The 16993-nt window shown below is 41.1% G+C and overlaps 1 protein-coding gene and 2 long non-coding RNA genes across 3 annotated transcripts; all 3 read left to right on the top strand.

Moving 5' to 3' along the window:
- The first annotated feature begins 2933 nt into the window (after positions 1-2933).
- Positions 2934-3889, top strand: LOC124192512. The gene is made up of 3 exons (XM_046585872.1): positions 2934-3103; positions 3159-3397; positions 3843-3889. Exons 1-3 carry the CDS (start codon positions 2943-2945, stop codon positions 3887-3889), a joined length of 447 nt encoding a protein of 148 aa, XP_046441828.1. The 5' UTR covers positions 2934-2942.
- A 63-nt stretch (positions 3890-3952) lies between these two features.
- Positions 3953-4243, top strand: LOC124192591. Its single transcript, XR_006873750.1, has 2 exons — positions 3953-4086; positions 4167-4243. It is a non-coding gene; the product is annotated as an uncharacterized LOC124192591 (long non-coding RNA).
- Positions 4244-9980: 5737 nt separating this feature from the next.
- Positions 9981-15043, top strand: LOC124192590. The gene is made up of 3 exons (XR_006873749.1): positions 9981-10056; positions 10249-10350; positions 10556-15043. It is a non-coding gene; the product is annotated as an uncharacterized LOC124192590 (long non-coding RNA).
- Positions 15044-16993: the final 1950 nt, after the last annotated feature.

Genomic DNA, 16993 nt, shown 5'->3' with positions numbered 1-16993 from the left:
ACAAGGCCGAGTCCAGAAATTCATCTGATGTTTCTTTTATTATTTGCGCATCCACTACGACCCGCTTATATTTCCGTCCCGATTTCTTGTACGGGGGTTTGGACGCTAGCGATCGTTTTATTATGACGTACTGATGGGAATTGGCCGGAAATGTAGTTCTGCCACAGGCCGTGTAGGTAGGACTCTCGGTTGGTTTGGTGGTGTGTGATCCTATATTTGAAAATCCCGCCAATCGCCGCCGGGAAATGAGTTGCTCTTTCTCGTACCTCTCGTCGTCCTTGTTAGATTTGGCTCTTTTCTTGTAATCCCAACCAGTTTGTATTAAATTATTATTCTCTCACGGAAACGACGGCGTACGGCGGTGGCTTCAATAACAGTCGCGCGAACATAACTCGCTAAATAATGCTCGGTGTGAGGGTGGAAGGCGAGCAAGTCACGTGACCGGCACCCTCCCCGTCATATCATTTCTAATAGAAAACGAAGCCAAATCGAAATACGTTCGGTGCTGTATTATAGGGCGGTGCTGCTGGGGTCCGTCAGACATTTATAAGTAGAATAAAGGCTGTGTGTTTGCTGTTGTAATAATATAGCCTTTGTAAATAAGTTTAGCTGCTTTCCCCTTGATTATTGTAGACATGCGCCCCTAAATATATTACAATAGACGACTGACTGCTCCTTCTTCTTCTACATGCTGGGCTTATATATTTGTGGCCGCGTACATACGTACGCCTCGAATAATGTATTTATTTCTTATCTCATATCATTGGCTCGCGCGGGATTGCCGCTGCCGGATCAGCAGCAACACACAGTAGAATAGATTAGACACCCACAGTTGATATGTGTATATAAGCCTGGCCCCCCAAAGGCTTGGCATCATAACCCACACAACATTTCAGCGTCGAGTCAATTTCCTTTTTCGAACGGCGTCAAATCAACTCGTCCACACGTTTGGCAATTGACAAAAGTTGAATCCTATCAGCTCCAAACGTCAAAGTGATTAAGAAATAAAAACGTATCGAATGGAAATATTAAATAAGGAAACGAGACTTTTATTAGATTCGACCTGTTGGTTATACACATATCAAATCTATATTAGACACATTTGCGTGTTTGGGCGTCTGTCAGCGGGGCGTTGGAGTTGACGGCCATAAGAGAGAGAGAAATAAAAATAAGACTTGGGAGATCGATGTGTGCTGTAGTCTCCGCGCCAGACAGAAAAATGTTTTCCAAGAATATAAGAAAATCTCATCCGTTTACATGGTTAGATTCCTTTTTTATTTTTGTTATTCGGTTTTTGTTGGTGAAAACGGCGCGATACGAACTTGTCGTGTGAACGAACGAGATGATGATGGAAGATGATGACGATTCCTGATGGGCCGTCGTGTGCTCTTGTCGTCACGTGATCCACCAAACTCTTGTCATCGACTATAGCTCTCTCTCTCTCGCTGGTTCGTGTCGTGACACAGCAGGTGGCACAGCCAAAAGGCACCAAGCAAAAACAAAAAGAGAAAGAAAAAGTCGTCACACACACAATCATCGCTCTTTGATGATTTACTCGTTCGTGTTATTTTTTTTTCTCCATCCATCCATCCGGCGGATTATATCCCCCCCCCTCAAAAAAGAAGAAGTATACAAGGCCTGGCACACGCTGAGGACATAACATCAGGTTTCACTTATTTCCTTCAGTTGATATTCTCTGATGGAGTCGCTCATCTGTTGCCATCGAGAAACAAAAGCGGACGATAGATCGATGGAACTCTGCATTGCAGCGCCGAATAGAAAATAATAGAGAGAGAAACGTGCACAAGTTGACTATACAGTACCAAAATACCTGCTGGAGCAAGAGCTAGGGGGGAAAAAATAAACATACCGGACATTCCGCTGATGCAAAACTCTAAGAGGAATGTCTTTTTTTGAGATTTTGAATGTTTTCTTACTATACGTAGTATGTAAGCTCGGGACACAGCAAACATTCAACGGTCGTGATATTCCTCTAGAGAAGGAGGAGGAGGAGGGAAGAGGTTCTTTGAATGTGTGGATCCTCCTCCTATCCATCCATATCCCTCCCCTGATTCTCTCTACACATCCATAGTTTCCTTCTGCATGTGTATAATAGTAAATACCAACTTTAGTATAGAGAGACTATAGAGAGGAATAGGGCTCGGCCATGTCAACATATCGTCCGCTTGTTCGTTTTCGTCTCTTTCTCGACGACTCGGGTAACACATCGCCGACACGCCCACACCTTATAGACTCGTCGTCGTTGGTATTTCTTTTCTCTTCTTCTTTTTTCCCACTTGGATTCCGTTTATATTTTTACCTCCAGCAGATATGGAAGGAAGACAACAGGGACTAAAGATTATACATCATCGGTTGATTGTTGTTGAGTAAATATCCAGTTGCACGATGAGAAACTGTTTTTATCATCAGCATTTATATCGAATGAATCAGATATAACACTGAAAGAATTAAAGACAAAGTTCTCACCGATCCGACTCTTTAATAGGCTCCAAAGAGTCCAAACGATGCGTGAAACGGGACTCTATTCTCAAATTACCAAGCGGTATTTGAAGCCGATCGACAAGTGTTTAGCTTTGGATTGAAAACTTCATAAGAACCCTATAGTAAACCAATGTTGTAATGTCTTATTTATGGAGTCCTATCCTATATCTGTACAGATAGGGTGACGACGTCGTCACCTCAATTCAATTTGTCATATATGTCACGTATAAAGGATATACGATTCAAGTACGTGACCCATCAAGTATTATTATATTTCAGCACCTGTCATCAGTTGTAACTTAAGCGTTTTCTAGAACAGCGTAGTTAGGCGCCAACTACGTGGCAATATAAGCGCTTGGGTATATAACATGATGATAACTAGTTACTGCCATTGTTGTTGTAGTCTCATTCAAGAGACGAGTTGAATTCAGATTAAAAAAATGAGTCTTCTTTTCTTGCCTAACGAAGTTTTAATATGGTGCATCTTTTCACTGGATACTATTTCCATATCTGACTTGCAAAGTCTTATGGTTTCCTGTCGGCCTTTATACAACATTATTCGAGAATCAGATGAGCTATGGAGGCTCAAGTTCATTCAAAGGTTATAAACTATTAATGTTTTTGCTTTCTTTTTACAATTAAAAACTGTTGCACAGGTGGGGCAATTTTCTTTCGCAGACTCCCAATAGCTATGAAAATGATTGGTTTGAGTGGACAACTATGAGATTAAAGAAAGCAAAAGAAGTCCAAGAAGCTGTTCTAAACATGTCCTCTGTAGCTTATCCATTGGGTCAATCTCCCCTCATTGTGATCAATAAGTTGATTGCGGGGTCATATCCCATTCCTGAATATGTGCAGAATGAACTTGAAGAAATCGTCGATGAGATATTTATTTGTGAGAAATTTTTTCTTTTAAGTAAAAAAGAAAAAAGAAATGTTTTCTTTATAACAGAAAATAAAACAACACTTCACTATGCCAAGGATGCATTAGTCAAAGTGAGGATCTCTATACTGGACAAAAAGTGGAGAGATTTTATGGCCCAACCAGAATCTCGAAAGTCTCTGTTTGAGGGAGTTGCACTTTTATCACAGTGGTCAACATTGGAACATGGAAAAAAACAAACTTGTTTGAAAGACCTGGAAAGCTCCATTGAAAAAATAACTGATAGAGTGAAACAACTGCTGGAATTGGAAGTGGGAAAAGTATCATGTGCTAGCACTGATGAGCCAAAGAAGAAAAATCTTAAAATTTTGAATTCCTTAAACCAAGTTATGTTCAATGAATTGGGTTTGAAAAAAATTCATAATTTTTATACTTCTGATTACCTTCGTCTCTATAGTAATAATTTTCAAGAGGTATGCCTTGCAACTTTATCAATTCGGCTAAAATGCAATGCTGATGAAGGTCTAATGTTAATTATTTATATTTTTCGTTCTCCATACTTTGAAGGCGTTAAGAAAGGAAGGATGCCCAGCAGTTGTTTGTGCCATCTATCAGGAAGTGGCTAGGAAAATGGGCATTGTTTGTGAGGCGGTTTATTGTGACCAGATAAAGCTTCTTCTTAGATGGAAGGATTCAGCCGGGTAACAGCATAAACTATTGCCGCTTTTTACACAGTTTACACAGTTTAACATTGTAAGATTCTTTGGTTTCCCTTCGTTAGGTCAGAGGACGATACTATTTATATTGACGTCTTTCGTGGAGGGTCTTTAAACCAGTCAAGTTTGTATCCATCCCTCAGAGAACAACCAGCAGCGTCAGTCGACTCAGTTTTGTTTAAAATGCTAGACGTTTTAACGAATTTTATGTGGAACCGATATGAGGAATATTCGGAATATTATGAGCTGAATAGGGTGCAAATGTTATTCCATTTACGATTGGTGTGCTCCATGTCGCCCCAAAACCCAGACAAAATCACGTGCTACGCAGAACACTGTATCGGTTTGGGCATCCAATTAGACGATGCAATCCAACTACTTCAAGTATGATATCCACCTACTGTTTTAAAAAATTCATACGATTAATTCTTGTTGTTTATTTGTAGAATTATTTTCAGTCTCCAGAAAATGAACGTTTTATTGGTGATTTATATTCTCGGAGTCCATCGAAAATGTTAGAGGAATGTAATAGTAAGCTCAACGAACAAAAAGCTGAAATCGCTGCAGCGGTGAGGTTATATCTTGAATGTGCAAAGTTTTCCCTTTCATTATTGTTTTGTCTTCTTCAGAAAACTGTTCATCATCGGCCGTCCTCGTTAAAATTTTCAGTTGGTCTCGTTGTGATTTACAATTACAAAAAATGGGGAATAACGCAAGGCTCCCTAAAGTTTCTTAACTTTAGGGAGCCTTGCGTTATTGTGTCTTGGAATGTGAAGTTCCAAGAATCGAATGAATGGAAATCCAAGGTGACAAGCATTTATGATCGTTATTACAATTCGGACGATGAGACAGTTGATGAAGACGAAGCTTGTTCCCAAACAAAGAAAGTCATTCCCAGCCAAGATCAGCCGCACTATCAAATCTTGATGGTTACTGAAGATTGTAACCCCCAATTTCAATTAAACGTTCCTGAAGGTAACCAATTATGCGTTTCTGGACCACTAAGAATTAATATCAAATAACCATCAAAATATCCTTTTTTGTTTTGTTTCATAAAGAAACCTTGGAGCTCCTTCCTCCTTCCAACAGCCCGTTGGGAATTAAAATCCAGCATGATAAAATTTGGTTTCATTTTGAGAGATTCGACGGCCGTAGGTACGTGCCGAATGCGGAGAAAAGAGCCCAGTTTCCCGAGGATGAAGCAGTCACCTTATCATTGATTGGATAACTCAAACTGGTCAATATTTCTTTCTTTTTTTTAATGGGTTTTATGGACAGTTCACTTTTATTTCTTGATTTTCTTTTCTCTTCTAACTTGGAAGCTTCTTTTTGTTGTGAAAGTTGTACGTCGTCGGCTTGAAAGTTCCGTAAAACTTGAATTCCGTTAAATTAAACTTTTTGTGTTGCAGAACTCCGAAAAGTTGCTTCATTAATATCCATATTGATTGGATTCTATTATCGCACATTTCTGAAACACATAGCCAGTATTAGATGTTTATTCATTATATATTTCTTTAGAATTTGTTGCCAAATAGTTTCATCCGTATACAGCGATTTTTATAGTACACAACTAACAATTTGGGTAATCAATACGCAACTGGAATAAACATATCTCCTTAACATTTTACAGTCGCGCGCAGAAATAATTCTGGGTTGAACACATTCCGGGGGGGGGGGGGGGGGTCCTATACATTCGCTCGTTATCCGAGTTTGTTATATTTGGTGACCTGTCTCTCTCTTTTGTGCCAATTATACATTCATCGCCGCATATCCAAAAAATCTTGTCCGTATTTTCCTTTTGATTAATGCCATTAAAAAGAAGAAGAAGAATGATAGAGTTCGCTTTTCATAAAAAAGAATGTTTGATATTCGCTGGGCCAAACGGAAATTTTTCTTTGAGGCTGATGCGCGCGACATGCTGATGTCGTCCTTTTGAATTCTAATTTTCAATGTCGGACAGGCGACACACATATATTTATATTTCTAGGACTCTCAGTCGAGTAAGGACACCTTATATAATATAAACAGCGCATTCCCCCAGCACGTCCTGTATGTATAACTCTCGGAGAATGTAATTGATAGGCTCGATCGATCTCTCCGCGTGTCGCATATCAAAAGAGGAGAGACCTGAATCGCATCAGTCGTCATCATGGTCTGTGTGTGTAGTATTTTATTCAGATTTCAGGCGACGTGATTTCAATAGGGAAAACATGTACAACCAGCAAAAGTCGCATAATATAATGGTACCATAGCACGTGGGGGGAAATCTAAATACACATGTGATAGATGTTACGTTGAAGGTATGTTTCATCTATTAGAAAGTGATGGGCAGAATAACTGGGAAAGAGAGATAAACAGAGTCTAAACATTCCATTTGTTGTTTTCTCTTGGCCATATTTATTTATGAGGTTTACGAGACTGATCTGCGATTTACATGATTTCTCCTATAGCCAATCTGAGTCTGCCATCGCGGCAGAGTTCCAAATGATTCTTGTCGTTATGCTGTGGTGACACAACACGCTTTTGCGTGCAGGTATTTGGGGGGAAAAACTGTCGTCAGCCACATCGCGTTAAAAGAACAATGAAGATGTTTGTGTCTTCTCCAATATCAGCCAATATCTCTCCTTATCCGCGCTAGCCACGAAAAAAACAGGAAAGATATTTCCTTAATAGACCCACAAAGCCAGAAGAAGAAGGCTCGTCTCTATATTTCCTGTGTGTTATTACCCTGTGTGCACCTCCCGCAGTGAGACCTCCATCACGTAGCTGCGGCGGTTATCTTCTCTCCTCTTACAGGAGGTCCGGCCGACCCTATAGGATCGGCTGCAAAGTGAAAAGAAGAAGAGCTCGCGCTCGATCCTCAGTCCGCCGGATGCCTGACGAGGTCGCGCACAGCAGAGAAATAAGATGAATCGATTTCGATAGATTTTTTTAAAATTCTTATATACAACCTTTGCGCAGCATATAGCACTCGGACTATCCATCAAGACATTTTTTGTTTGTTACCCCCCGATTTTTCGTGATGTGCTGGACCTGCTGACTCTCTCTGTGCGGTCGCCTCTAGAGATAGACGTGCTGCCTATTGCCCCCATCATAGTGCATAGTATAATATTCCATCTCTATCTCTCGGCTCTCTTAACTTATTGTGTCAACCTTTTTACCTTGTTCCATCCAGCACGGTTCCCCCCAGCGTGTTCTTTTTTTGATAGAGCCATAAGTCTCACCATCTTGTATTTTCAACAAGGCAAACGGACTGCGTGGACGTGGAGCACACGCTTTGATAGCATCTCCTTTTTTTCTATACCAGCCCCGCGCGAGTTGTATAGCTAGGTATATATCTCGTTGACTTCATTATGTTCCGTGATGGATTGGACAGACGATCTGCTATTGTTCTCTGATGTGATGGCCGATGATGCGTCTTGTTACGTAACTGCACACACCACGGAAGAATCCATTGAACACTGCGCTGTCTCTTTCTCAGTTTCAAAAAGAGCGCGGTCGCGCTAACAGTTGGACTGACTGGACTGAGAACAATTTTGATGAATATCCACTCCACTTTCACCAGCCACCCACAAACACGCCATTATTATATTGCTACACATTCCTCTTCTTGGATGAATATGCGGGTTTATAATTGAATTAGATTTTTCAAATGATTAATCTTTTTTGGACTGTATTTTGCATATTAGACTTCGTGCCGCAAAGGTTATATTCTGAGAGACAGCAGGATTTTCCTGTTGCATGGCTTGATTATTCAGAGCCCCGTGTCTTATGTACAAATGAAATTACGATCGTAATCACATTTCTTTCTGCACGCGGATATTATAAGCGCTATAGGGCCGCGCGGTGCTGGGTCTGATGCTGGTTATTGTATTTTATGCCGTGATTCATCACAGACGCGTGCGCCGGCACGTCATATGCCCCGGTCGCACACACACTTTTTTTTTGTGTGTGTTATTAAACTTTCGTTTTTGATTTGATGAGAAAGTACATACACGAGCGACTTGATAAATATTCATATCAACTTTCACTTGCGCCTTTTATGATAAATGCTGAAACATAAGCCAGCAGGGCTTTTCAATATATATACTTATTTTCCCAACATGTTATAGAAAATTGTGTTTGATGATGGAAAATATGTTTTCCTCCGGGGGAGAGTTGCTGCTGTCGCCTTCAAATGTCAGTGCCATCAAACTTAATTGATGCTCCTAAATGTTCATCACGTACGTTGCCGCAACAACATGAGACGATCACGTCATAGCCCAAACTATTTAGCGGGTATAAATATACTTGTTGGTTTTAAAAGGCCTTGAAGGATAGACTGCAGACTTATATTTCCAGGTAACCTAACCACCTCCATTCAGCTATCGAGTAAAATCCATTGATCGGTTTTGAGAGAAGTGAATTCATTGAGATCTCAATTTTCGGACGTCTGGATCGAACCCAATACATTAAAGTCAGCACATAACCGCGCTAACCTCACGCTCGTTTTACACGAAATGATTTGCGAATTCCACAGGATGATATTTCAATGAAGTCATATAGATCGCAGTCTGCCCAAGGTTCTATCCCGAAATAAGTTCCGTCCACATTCAACAGGATGGCAATAACTTGCAACACGATGATGTAACAACGTAAAAATTGGCTCCAACATCAAGGAACAAAATACCGCGCGGGTTACAAAATACAGGTGGGTTCTCAATCAATATAGCTATTCTGAATATAGGAAAGGTTTCATTCTATCTATACCATTATTATATAACATGGCTGACCTGTAATAACAACATTCCGCATCTAAATTACAAATGGAAATTGATCGGGGCCCAGGCGGCTCATTCAAACCAACCCCAAGACAAAATATGTAAAGGAAGACATACACATCTCCATTATCTAATACAGTGCCGGTCCACTTATGCGACCACTTTGTGCAGCGGTCGTATAATTGGATGGTCGCATAACCGGCCAAATGAATTAGTAGTATGTAGAAGGTGATGGCTGAATCTTAGTAACACTTTGCTTAAGGAAAACAAATTGTTACGACTGACGAAATTCATCTTTGTTCGAAAAAGTCCAACCCTTTTTCAATAATGAAGGTCAACGATGATTTAAAAACAAAATACCTTAAAGTGGATTAAAATAATTCAAGTCGCGGTATGTTTATCGACAGAAAAATTTGAACTAGGGGAATCTCGCGCCAGAAAGTGGTGCAAGCAAAAGGGTGGTCGTATACCTGGATTGGTCGTATGGGCAGGCGGTCTGATAAGTGGACCAGCACTGTAGTGCGTCACAACAATCAGCACTCATGGAAACCCTTAAAAAAATATAGAAATCCACCAAGGAGGATCGAATAAAAGGCAGAGAATTTTATTATCTCTTCGCCTGTGCCAGTATTAAATAACCAACCTGACCTTTTCTATTACAAGTGCCAGTTTCCACCGCACCGAATATCGAAACGGTTCCAACTCGGATAATGACGAATAAAAATTTGATTTGGGTGGATCAGACCGGAACAAAACTGATCCGTTATAACAGCCTTTCCTGTAACAATAACTCAAGTCCCCATTTCAATTACTAACCGACTCATCCAACTTCACTCAACATTAACTCTCATTAACTCAACAAGACTAGTCTGGGTCGGTGGTCGGCTCCTTCAAACCAATAATTGCACTGGCAAAATATGTAAAAGGGAGAAGAAGAAGACTCACCACATCTCCATTATTTAATAAAGTAATCCTGATTCGTTCAGCGACTGAGAAAACTGCTTTTATCGTTGATGAGCGGTTTGGATTTTGGCGGGAGGATCGATTTTGATATTTCTATCGATACTTAGGCATAGCTAATTAATTAGAATATTAGTGTCGTCTGCTATGAAAAAGACCAAAAATGTGGTCTCGTGAATTCGTGGTCGATTCTCTGGATGGAATCGCTAAATACCCACTCCATGCTGTTTTAAAGGTAAATAAAACTATAAATACAATTAGAATGATTATGGGAGCTACCTGTTTTAATTTGTGAAGTTAGTTTCTGACTAACAGTATTTATCATGTAAGCTCACTGCTTTTGATACATGGCAGATTGGAAGTATGTTTGCTCTGTACAGCTATAACCTTTCTATACAGTAACCTTTTGTCCTTTTCCTTTGTACAGATTCAAGGCCTGAGCCAGCCATCATAACTACAAAATATGCCAGATTCTGCTTGTGCTGGTGGATTGGCCTGTCGTCAGCAGCAATTTCATCTCATCACTTGGGTAATGATTTTCGTAACTTTCGTTAACCTGTTACCTGCTAGGTATTTGAATGATGCTTGACTTGCATAAAATGCAGTGTATTGCATGGGAACCTGAAATTCTCCTGTTAATCTATAATTTTGGTTTACCCCGTTTCATTTTCAACTTTTCCATGATTGTTTCTGCAGATATTTTTTGTAACCCTTTTCTTTTAATTTTTATTTAGATAAACAGCATCCCTCTTCGTTGGATAACCTACCTATGGCCGAGCTACGGATCTCCTTTTCCCCTTTCTTTCAATGTCCTCGTGTACGCCCATGCGAGTGTGGGTGTATTCACGAGGACACCCTTTTCCCTATCCTTCCTGGTGTTGGATTCAACTTATCAGCGGATGGAATACGTGTGGAAGCCTGGCTGTATTTCCCAGGCTGAAAGGTAGGACAAATTCATCTCCATCCTTCCTTTTTTACCATTTTGGGTTGCGTTGATTCTAAATCGTTGAATAGTAACGGAGTACGATTATTCCTGGGCCATAGCTGAAACTGTTTCATCTTGCCGGTTTTTCTTTCAGTCAGGGTTCCTTAAATAGCTCACGTGTAGAACCACTGAAAATCAGGCCTGTTTTTGACCCTCGCAACTTTGTCTGTGGTTAAACTATCGAATTCAGAAATATTTGAAGCAAAGTGCAACTTGAGCATTTTTTTCTTTTTAACCAAGCCCATCAACTTAACCTTGCCGCCACACCGGCACTTCCTGGTTGGGGTGGATCAGACCGGAACAAAACTGACCCGTTATACAAGATTTTTCTGTAAATAAAAGTCCCCATTTCAATTACTAACTGACTCATCAGACTTTAAACCAAAACTAAGTCTGGGTCGGCGGTCGGCTTCTTCTAACCCCATTCAACGCCGAAATATGTAAAAGGGCGAAGAAGAAGACTCGTATCACATCTCCATTATCTAATAATACCTGTTGAAATAACGACTATACACACACACACAAAGTACGTCTCATTGTGTTTGTGCCTATACGTCTTGTAATAATAATCACCCCCCTTGGAAATAAAAAACTCGACTCTTTCATACGCTTTTTCGAACGGAACCTTTTCGGAGATGGTTGACTGCTTCATTTTGTGTTCAAGGGAGAAAACGACTGGCGGCATACTATGCGCGGCTCCTCTATTATTCACTAACAATATTATAAAAAAAAAAGGGCCTCTCTTCTTTTCTCTCTCGACTCCTCCCCTATTCTCTCCGGTCCGGCCCTATCCTGCTGGAGAGTCATTCATAGCGCATCACCAATTTTTCCAGCCAAGAAACACAACACACCCATAGCCCGGCGTGTGTGTACCCATGTAGCTGCAGAGAGAGAGAGCGGACACTGTGTAGGCGATGTGGCGGATGAGTCTAATATCTAAATAGCACTAATATAAGCAGGACGCGACGGCGAGAAGAGAGACGACCCTTCTCTTGTTCACTTCTTCCTCCTTTTTTTCTCCTCTTCTTCAAGTGCCGAATTAATTAATTGATTTACGATCTCTCCTTTTTTCTTTAAGAGGGAAACAAAAAAATAATAAAAATTTCCAAATTTGGTCGTCTTGGGTTTTATATTTTTAACGACAAAAGGGCGCGCTGGCGCGAGCCACACGGCCGATATGCAGAGAGAGAGAGGATGGATGTGCCTGTATAGACTTTGTATATATCGTTAACATTCCGCAAGCATCTAGAGTTTCCCCCATTCTTCTCGTCTTTCCATTCAATAAAGTCATCATCATCATCTTCTTCTTTCTCTGGCTGGCCCTCCCCCCCTCGGCTGCCTTTTTGACAGCTGAGTCAGCGACTGGGGGTCTCTGGCTGATATGCGCTCAGGTTCATTGATATGCGCACTGACTTGTGTGTGTGTGGCGGATAGGAGAAGAAGAAGAGAGTCATCAGCTGTTGATGGCTCGGCAAACAGCGACTAGATGATGATAAAGATGGATGATTAGTTTTTTTTTACACACAGCCGATCCTCTCGTCTAGATGCATCCGCATCGAATAGTTTTCAACCCATCTACACATTCCTACAAGGACGTACAATTGAGCGTCTTATTCCCCCGCCGTGTCGATCCATTTCACCAATCAAAAGGCGAACATTTTCTGCGCACATTTTCCAGCCGAACAGAAAAATGGACATCATTTGAAGGGCTTTTTTTATTGTGGGGGAAAAAATGGGCGACAAACAACAACAACATTCCGAACCAATTGAAATGGCATTCATCTTCATATATTGACTCGCCCCCATGTCCCAGAATTTTCAGCTCGCACAATTTGGGGACTTAAAAGGCCCTTAAATGGTGGACCGCTCGCAGCGAGACCACAAGTCGGTTCCGCTCGTCTACTACCTCGATGATGATTTCTAATGAGCCGCATACACAGCCGATCTGTGTGTGTGACTCTGGTATAACACACACACTCTCTCGGGGCTTCATCATTTGATATCGAGAAATGTACTTTTGACCCGCGGAGGAGTTCCGCACCTTTTTCTTTCCTCCCTCCGCTCTTTTGTAATTATACGAACAGGTATATATGAAGAGAGATGAGACTTATATGGTGTACACAAGCGCGCGGTGGTTTTTACAAGAAGAGAGGAATCATACCTTCGTTAGAGTGTCTATTGTGTGTGATGTGCTGTCCGTTTGAACCGCAAGAGAGGGTCACGATGACGAGATTGGACTCACATGAAGCCAAATCTTCGCGGCTGTCAAAAGATTCACTTAATTCTCCAACAATTTCTTTGGCTTGTTGCTCTGCGGTTCGGGTAAAAAAGAAAGGTACCACCTTTGGCTGGTTGCTGCTGCTGACGGCCCATTTTTTTTTTCTTTTGCCCAGCAGCTATAGATCATAAAAGGCTAAATATATAATCTTACAACTGCGCACGATATTAATGTCGTCATCACCGGCGGAGAAGTTCACCGACGAGCACAAAAAAAACTAAAATAAATAAATAAAAGGGGAAATTTTCGTGAGTGTTTTTCTTCTCTTTCTTGTTTTCTAATTCTTTTGGCGCGTCTAGAAAATTGAAGGCAAACAGATAAGAGAGAGAGAGAGCCCATTACAGGCCATTATACACGTCCCATGTATATATAAACATCGACTCTCGGCGACTAGAGTGAGTGTGTGTGTTGTGTGTAGCCTAATTTTCGTGTCTTTTAACGGCTGGGAAGTTGGTAAAAAGAAGAAAACGGGGTCGTCAAAAAAGCTTGTCGTCCCAAAATTTTGCTCCTCTATTTTCACTTTTATTCTCTTTCGGCTTCTTTCTAAAAAAAAAACACGCCGGTTTTATATACGTGTGATGATGATTGTTGGCCCTCGGTTTTGTCGTACTTCTATATTGGATAATATAACACAACAGTCGCTTTCCACACAGGAATAATAAAAGAAAAGGAATATATACGTCTAACTGCTGTACAGCGCATTAAAGGTGATGTGTGCGTACATGCCCAGCAGAGAGATAGAGAGAGAGTCCGTGTCTATCTAATACGTCATGGTTTTTATGGCTTTTTTGTCGGCTCCTTGTGTCCTGTCCTCTTGCGTGTTACAACCTCCAAAATTGTGAGCAACTCAAGTACATGCACACACAGAGAATAACCAAGAGGGGAGAGAAAATGGCCATCCAACAGATAGAGACACACTCTCTCTTATTCCTCTAAGTCTGTCTGTGCATATAATACCATACGTATGTGCACCTAATGTCGGAAACAATTATACGTATATATACACCGCACAACAAAGCTCTGTACTCGTTAGATTTCAGTAATATAACCGTAGGTTCATAATAGATATGTTACACTAGGCATCATGGATTTGCGTCATGTTTTCACAGCACCTTCTCAAGTCAAACTTTTTGAGTCCATTATATTTGGTTATTTTCCATCGTGGCCACTTTCACCTCCTCACTTCTTTTTCTATGTACTCGTCATTTCGCCGGCGCTTAATGTGAATGTTTATTTAGGTAAATAGAGCCGGCGTGACCCTACTGTGTGCTTGTAGATTTAAGGGCTGGCAGATTCATCGCGTGTCGTGTCTTATTGAGGTCGGACGAGGTTTTACCCCGCACCATCCGCATAGCTTTTGGCCAATTATAACAATTCTAATGGAGAGTGGGGGTAAAAATATCTCATCATCATTATCGCATGCAGCAATTAACCTTCTCCGGTGGAGAGGAGCAGCAATCACGCGGTTTGATGCACGCCGGCGAGCAATTCGAATTCAAATGATGTGAGGCTGTCGGCGTGATTATTATTTTCGCCTAATTCCCGTCTTTCCTCTCTATCTCGTTTCCATCTGCGTGCAACTTGATACACACACACACTCGTGTAGAGTATCTGAGTAATAACAATAATAATTGAGACTATACAGCGGGGCTATAAAGGAGGCTGATTAGCGAGCAATTATTATATACCTGGCTGGTTGCAATCAGCACTTTGGGGCAGGGCTGATTATTTGCGTGAGCTGCCTTTTGTGCATGTCGCGCTTAAATCTCGATGCGGCTGTTGGTTTTTTTAATTTCACATTTCCAACCAAATTCATTTTGGAATGTTTTCCAACAAATGAACCTCACCTGTGTTGTTTCTCCTCTATCCAGTTTGTTTGTTTGTTTTCTTCTGCAAAACAAAACAGATGAATGAAGTGATTACTGCTGATATCTTACACACGCCGAGTCTATTCTCGTTAGCCTTCACTGCAACTTTTTGTTTGTTTGTTTTTTTTTTTTTTTTCATTTTTTCTTTCTCGTCTGCTGATTTATGAGCGCGGCTATTAGCCTTCCATCATAGTCCCGCGGTTGTTGGCATGGCGTAATGACCAGCACATCAGCAGGACACATGTGGCCTTGTTTCTTTTCCTTTTTTTCCGTGTAATGTTAAATTATTAATTATCTCGAGCTGATAGACATACACAGATGCAATAACACCCAGCAGCCATCCACCTGTAGACGGAGGGAAAAGACCAATCAATCAAAGTGTGTGTGTGCATCCGTATATGCGTACACACAGAGTAGTAGTTGGATAACAAAATGAATTCAGCAGCAGCTCGCACAAAATACCGTGAAAAGAATTCATCTCATTTTGCCCATTTTCGATTGTTGCTCGGCGTGTTTTATTTCGTCTCGATTTGCAAAATGTGTCCGCCAGCATTTGGCAGAAATGTGTGGGAACTGGTATCAAGTGCGTGTGTGTGTCTGTGAAACAATAAGACGACTAATCACCGTGACTGGGAGGAGAGAGAAACTGTGCAGCTGCTGTGTGTGTTGGCCAACAAGAAATCAAACAAGGAGAACTAAAACAACAAAACAACAAAAACGAATTCTCTAATACGATTATCGCATCGTTATCTTTTGGGAAAATTGAAGGTTAATTCCGACCTGTTGGGCGATGAAATAAATGTGGACAAAAAGCTCGTAACCTGTCGTGAAACGAGAGGGGGAGAATTAAAAACCGGTCGCATTTCTTGGTTGATATTTTTTATTTTTAAATTTTCCAGCAGAGTTGTTTGATATTCCAATCACTCGCGTCTCTTATTATTCATTCGCTTCTTCATCACGTCGTTTGAGTCCAAAGTGAACTTGTCCGGGTTGTCCCCTCCCCCCTTCGTTCCATTCCACGACTTGTATATGCTGCTAGAGAGCCCGTGCTCCGGTGTTTTCTTCTTGTTGTAGAAATAAATAACGAAGCTAATTAAACAGAGCGTCCGGTTGTTGTTATTTCTCAATCGACAGGAGAGCCGATAAATCGCTGCCGCCCAATTTGGTATTGAGAATATCTATCCATAGACTAACTGGTGGGACTATTTCGGTCCCTCTGTGTAGCAGCTAGCTATACGTTAGACGATACGGCAATATCTCGGAAAGCAACTCGATATCAGTGGGTATGATGATGATTATTATAGGATGGGCCCACAGGTTGACTCCTCTATAGACGTATATAACAACCTGATTCTCTTTTCTATATCTATACGTGTGTGTGTATAGAGTTCTTTTCTCTATATATTCACCCGGCCATCCATTCTCTCTCCCATGCTGATGGCTCTTCCCACGGTCTTGATGACATCATCCGAGCCCCCAGCAGCAACAGTTTCGGGTCTTGTTGTATATTCCCTCTTTCTTCTTTCTTTCTTTCTTTCTTTCTTTCTCTCTTCTATTCTCTCTATCTCGGCTGTTTCTGTGTCTAAGCATAATGTGATAATGGGAACTGCCAATTAGCCAGGATTATGGAGAGTTAACTGGATTGTTATCCACCGGTACTTAACCTTGCTGGCTCTCTCGCTCGTCTATACTTTTTCTTTTTGTTTTCCAGAAAAAGAGATACGCCATAGATACACAAAAGGGCAGAGCATGGCCAACTAGTTCTTCTCTCTCTCTCCATCTGTCTTATGCGCATATTGCTGTTTAGTTTTTTGAACCAAGGACCTTTCTTCTCTTCCTTCCTCCTGTTGCGTTCGACTCTCGGAAAATTATACCTACGACGCACAGGTATCTAAAAACAAAAGAAGAGAGAAAATGAAATGAGCCCGGGTCTCTTAGAACGTTGTCGCAAACGGAAGCGCAAGGCTTTTTGTGTCATCTTTCATTTTCGAAAAAGAAAGAAACAAAAAGGTTGTGGACGCGACTAATTGGAGAGTGAAAA

Source organism: Daphnia pulex, chromosome 4 (genome assembly GCF_021134715.1).
Source record: "Daphnia pulex isolate KAP4 chromosome 4, ASM2113471v1".
NCBI classification, from domain to species: Eukaryota; Metazoa; Arthropoda; class Branchiopoda; order Diplostraca; family Daphniidae; genus Daphnia; species Daphnia pulex.
Note: the sequence above shows the minus strand (reverse complement) of the source record. Positions and strands in the feature narration are given on the sequence as shown.

Bases quoted from the DNA above. Each gene is read 5' to 3' on its own strand.
- LOC124192512 (XM_046585872.1), top strand. From the start codon at position 2,943: ATGAGTCTTCTTTTCTTGCCTAACGAAGTTTTAATATGGTGCATCTTT. The intron at 3,104-3,158 runs GTTATAAACTAT...ACTGTTGCACAG, and splicing joins AGGCTCAAGTTCATTCAAAG to GTGGGGCAATTTTCTTTCGC. The intron at 3,398-3,842 runs GTGAGAAATTTT...TCGTCTCTATAG, and splicing joins CGTCGATGAGATATTTATTT to TAATAATTTTCAAGAGGTAT.